Source organism: Bison bison, unplaced genomic scaffold (assembly GCF_000754665.1).
Source record: "Bison bison bison isolate TAMUID 2011002044 unplaced genomic scaffold, Bison_UMD1.0 scf7180017864498, whole genome shotgun sequence".
Taxonomy (NCBI): Eukaryota; Metazoa; Chordata; class Mammalia; order Artiodactyla; family Bovidae; genus Bison; species Bison bison.
Window position 1 is genome coordinate 5,549,365 of NW_011495057.1, and position 5,321 is coordinate 5,554,685.

The 5,321-nt window shown below is 42.7% G+C and overlaps 1 protein-coding gene across 1 annotated transcript in view; it reads left to right on the forward strand.

Moving 5' to 3' along the window:
• Positions 1-46: 46 nt before the first annotated feature.
• TAF4B (TAF4b RNA polymerase II, TATA box binding protein (TBP)-associated factor, 105kDa) overlaps positions 47-5,321 on the forward strand; it is a 110,675-nt gene continuing 105,400 nt past the window's right edge. Inside the window, exon 1 of the mRNA XM_010828943.1 lies at positions 47-581. Within this exon, the coding sequence (XP_010827245.1) occupies positions 239-581 (343 nt within the window). The 5' untranslated portion in view covers positions 47-238. The remainder of the gene's footprint in view (positions 582-5,321) is intronic.

The following is a 5,321-nucleotide window of genomic DNA, read 5'->3' on the forward strand; positions in this document are numbered from 1 at the left end:
GGCCGAGCAGGTGTGGCAGCCGGCGGGGCCGCGCGGACGGGAGGAAGGTCCGGGACGCCGGGGTCCCGCTGTCCAGCGCGGCGTCGGTCACTGACTCCTGTGTCGCGGCCCCGGCGCCTCTCCCTAGCGATGCTGTGGAGCTGGAACTGCACCGGAGTCGGCGGCCGCTTGTCAAGCCTCCTCTCGCCTCTGCTCCCGGAACGGCAGCGCCGCGGCTGCCGCTGATCCACCTAGGGGGATGCCCGCGGGCCTCACGGAGCCGGCCGGCGCCGCTCCCCCAGCCGGTGTGGGCGCCTCCGGGACCGTGACCATGGCCCCCTCCGCGGCTCTGCCCGTCCGGGTGGAGAGCACTCCGGTGGCCTTGGGCGCCGTGACTAAGGCTCCTGTCAGTGTCTGCGTAGAGTCCTCGGCGTCCCAGCCGCTGCGGTCCCCCGTGGGGACCCTGGTGACCAAAGTGGCCCCTGTCAGTGCCCTTCCTAAACTCAGCAACGGCCCTCGTCTACCATCTCCTCAGATAGTCGCCGTGAAAGCCCCCAACACCACCACAATCCAATTGCCTGCTAATCTGCAGCTTCCTCCAGGTACGTGGCTCACCTTGATAGCTTTAGCGGGCCAGCCGGCTGTGACAGGGGAAACGTCGCAGCCGATCGCGCCTTGTCTCTGGGAGTTCCAAAACACTCAGCCCAGAGAACCTTTCAACGTCTCGACTTTGCGGGGCAGTGATTTGTCTTGACAGTGGAGATAACCTCTTTGAGTCCTTACTGCATAGTTTTTCTTTTCATATTTAAGGAAAGCATTTTTCACCTAGGGGCCACAGTAGAAGCTGGAGCAGCATGTTCGAGAGGGCCTTTGAGGCACTGGCTCTTAGATTCGGGAAGATAGAGATTCGCTCAAGTTTTATTTCGTATGGAGAAAAGATCAGTTTTTATATCCACATACTTAGATTACTGTGTTTAAAAAAAAAAAGTGTTTTTAAAACGTTCTTATGTGTTAAGACCGAAAGAGAATTTTAAACTGAAGCAAGCCTAAATAAGTTTACTAGAAAGAGGTGTGATGATTGTAACCTGCCAGAGTTGACAGGTCAGAGCCAGAAGGTTATTTGTGAAGCAATGTGTGAATTTCTGCAGTTAATGAGCCTGTGACTACTTTTTATACTAAAGTTTGCTCTGAAGGGCTGTTTTTCTTGACTGAGGCAAAGTTTTTGCTTTGTGATGACTTACATATTGTAAATATGCTGGAGGGTGTGTAAGTATTTTATCTTGTTTTCTTGCCTCCAGTGAAAGTCACTTGGAATTTCTGTGGGAGGAAAAGGCACATTTTCTCTTTGGAAAAAAATTCTGCGAGTAATTTTATTGTATTCTATGTGTTTTGCTTAGCAGCAGTGGGAGCTCTGACCGGCAAAGGTGGTGAAGAAATGGAAACCTTTTGGTTCACATGATGTCAGTTTCCCCTTAGCAGAATGAGGAGGCCTCTTTTGTAACTAATGTTCTGTTTCCGTCAGGAACATTGTGGAAAGATTAGTTCTTAACTTATGATGAACTTGTGTTTTAGTTCTGTATGGTACAGGAGGTACTTATACTTAAGACTGTGTGCTCCACTGGATACTTTTCTTTTTTTTAATGTTCTGGAAGGACATCATCTATTAAAAGAATCATCATTAATTAACCCTGTACAGAACACAGGAGCTAGGTGGACAGAGACTATAGTCTTTTGTAGGACATTGCTTCCTACTAACCAGTCCCTGCAGGGCTTGCTTTTTTTTTTCTTAACTTCTATACAGAGTTACTGTGCTGTTGGAAAAATTATCTTTCTCAAAAGACCTGATGTCAGTTTCCCACTGTCTACAAATTCCAACAAAAAGTAAACCCAAGTGTGCTCACAAAGTGCTCTTAGTCAACATTGCTACTCATATATAGTTTTGAGGTCTCCCCTAAATTGGTAAAATAAACAAAATCTTACAAGAGGAATACTAAAATATACACTAATACTTTGCTCAGTATCACACAGTAAGTTAGGTTTCCAGTCACCTACTCTATGGCTGTACGATCCACCTCATCCGTACTGGTTCCTAGGACTGTGTCCGCTTGGAGGTTTAAAAGAAAATAAGCCAACCTCTGTGGCTTAGGAGTCATCTCTGGAAGACAGTACTGGCCTTCTGAATGCTGGGACTCACGGACTCGTTGATGTGGTTTTCTGCTGTGCCAGGATGTCCTGGCAGCTCCTGTACATTTCAATCAAGCAGTTCCACTGAATATATTTTCTGCTGGTTCTAAATTGTCACCCTACATACCCTCTTATAAAGTAGTTATGAATTTGTTTAGATGAAGTACTCCTGATATGTTAAAAACGAAATTCCTATCTAGTCACCGAAGTTTGTTTAGAAATGATCAAAAAGTATTGAGAGGAAAACTTTCAAAAGTGGGAACTTGCTGGTGAGAGGGACCCGATCACTTACTGAGAACATACTGTGCTATGAAAATTGAGGTAAAGTTGACATACAATATTATATCACTGGCCTCTTTTTATACATTTAAATTATTTTGTTTGTTGGTCAAAATAGATAGCAAATAAGGAAAAAGTTCTCTAAGGGTAAATAATTCGTCCAGTGCCAGACAACTCCTAGATATCAGAGGGAAATTGAATCCAGCTTTGTTTGACTCTTTCCACAGCACTGTGCTTACCACTTGATGTGCATGTATAATATGCCTCCTGAGTAGCAATGTTAAAAGGTGATTTATAGAATTTTAGAGCCTAATCTTTTTATTACACAGAGAAACCAAAACTGAAACTTGCTAGAGCGAAAGAGCAGCAAGCCAGGACCACAGCTTAAGTATGCACCACGCTAACACTTGTTTTGCCGTGGGAGTGCTGTACTGTGCTTAGTCACTCAGTCGTGTCCGGCTCTTAGCGAACCCATGGACTGCAGCCCACCAGGCTCCTCTGTTCATGGGAGTCTCCAGACAAGAATACTGGAGTGGGTGGCCATGCCATCCTCCAGGGGATCTTCCCAACCCAGGGATCGAACCCAGGTCTCCCGCATTGCAGGCGGATTCTTTACCTGCTGAGCCCCCAGGGAAGCCCAGGCTGTGGGAGAAACATCCACAAAAGAGAGGAGATAAATTGTCTTTAGGAGTTACTTAGGAGGTAGGATGGTACTTTGAGGAGCAGCTTTTGGAATTTCTGCTCAAGTGTAGCAGAAGAGCATACTCAGTTTGCACTCTCTTGGGTGCACAATAAGATAACTGATAACCTGAGGTATGACATAGAAACACTGATTAAAATAACACTTGGACACTGATTAAAGTAATGTTTTAAAGAGTTTATCAGTCTTGTACTAGTTCTTTTATAGGCCAAGGATTAGCAGAGGATTACTCAAAGATACTTAAATTACCTAGGAGTCAGCTCTGATTTTTCCAAGGTAATGAATTCTTTGTGTTTGCTTTCTCTTTACTTCAAAATTTCCTCTGTAAACTGAACTATTTTTTAAAAATGTACATATGTACCACAGGTTTTTCTTGGGAGCAGGAGCTGGAAACAAAAAGAGGGGCATTGTGAGGAAATGAAAGAAACTGTAGCAAAGCCCTGAAGATTATTCTGTGGAATATTTTTGCTAATCTCTTCAGTCTTTTCTCTTTTATGAATTTGTGGGATTCAGACCAGACTGTGGCTCTTTGTATTTTTGGTATCCTGTGCCTCTTCTATCATGTATTTGAGAGTGATGAGGAAGGACTTGATTGCTTCTTTTATGTCACAGTTCTTTTATGAACTGTGCTTCATAAATTCTGCTTCCATAGTCTTACTGTACAGAAGTTTGTAAAAGTTGCTGGTGAAATGGATCACATCCTTTTTTATCAACTCCTTCATGCTGAGACATGGTGTGGGTTTTGCATCTTTCTCGAATTCTGAATCAGTACCTGGATAAACTTGAGGTTCTTGTTTTCACCCAGCTTTATCAGAGGGATATTACATGATCATCTGCTCCCAAAGTTGTCCCAGTACTCCGGGACACCATGGAAAGTGTTGGCAGTTGTCTTCAGTGGTCACCAATGCCCCGGTAACTCATCTGGTAAAGAATCTGCCCGTGCTGTGGGAGAACTGGGTTCGATCCCTGGGTTGGGAAGATCCCCTGGAGAAGGGAATGGCTACCCACTCCAGTATTCTGGCCTGGAGAATTCCATGGACTGTATAGTTCATTGGGTTGCAAAGAATCTGACACAACTGAGCAACTTTCACCTTCAGTGCTCACCATATGTACCAGCCATAGTTTGGATTTCAAGGGCTGTGAAGTCACTTTGACTCACATTTACCCTTACAGCATTAATAACAACTACTACTGACAACTTTAAAATTCATGAATTTGCTCAGAAGTATTGTCTCATTTGATCTCTTTAACAATCTTGCAAAGTAGGTATGTCTCTCAGTCCACAAACATGAGATGTCTTCCCATTTATTTTAGATCTTTAATTTCTTTAAATGACATTTTATAGTTTCCAGATATTGCTTTTGTACTTATTTGGTTAAATTTATTCCTAAAGTGTATTATTTTTTATCTTATTGTAGGTGGAATTTTTTCTTAATTCTGTTTACAATTACTCATTGGAAATGTATAGAAATACAGTTGATTCTTCTTTATTGATCTTGTATCCTGCTTCCTAGCTGAACTCATTTATTAGTTTTAATAGTTTTTTTTCATAGGTGTTTGGATTTTTATATACAAGATCATGATATATGTGAATAGATGGTTTTACTGTCTCTTTTGGATGCCTTTTATTTTCCTGTATCATTGCCCTGGTTAGAACTCTGAGTATAATGTTAAGTGGTAGTGATTTTGGCATCCTTGTCATGTTCCTCATCTCAGGAATCCTGATCTTAGGGTAAAAGAATTTAGTCTTTCGCTGTTAAGTATGATGCTAGCTATGAGTTTTAAACCAACCTTGCATATTGAGATAAGTATCACTTGATCAAGGGTATAACACTTTTTATATGTTGCTGAATTTAGTTTGCTAGTAACTTTGTTGAGAATTTTTGCATTGGTATACATAGGATATTTTGGTTTTAATATGAGGGTAAAACAGACCTTACAGAATGAATTGACACATGTTTTCTATTCTTTTTTTAGAATAATTTATGAAGACCTAGCATTTTTTTTCCTTAGATATTTGATATGGAGAGTGAGTGAGTGAGTGAAGTTGCTCAGTGGTGTCCGACTATTTGCAACCCCGTGGACTATAGCCCACCAGGCTCCTCCATCTGTGGGATTCTCCAGGCAAGAACACTGGAGTGGGTTGCCATTTCCTTCTCCAGGGGATCTTCCCAACCCA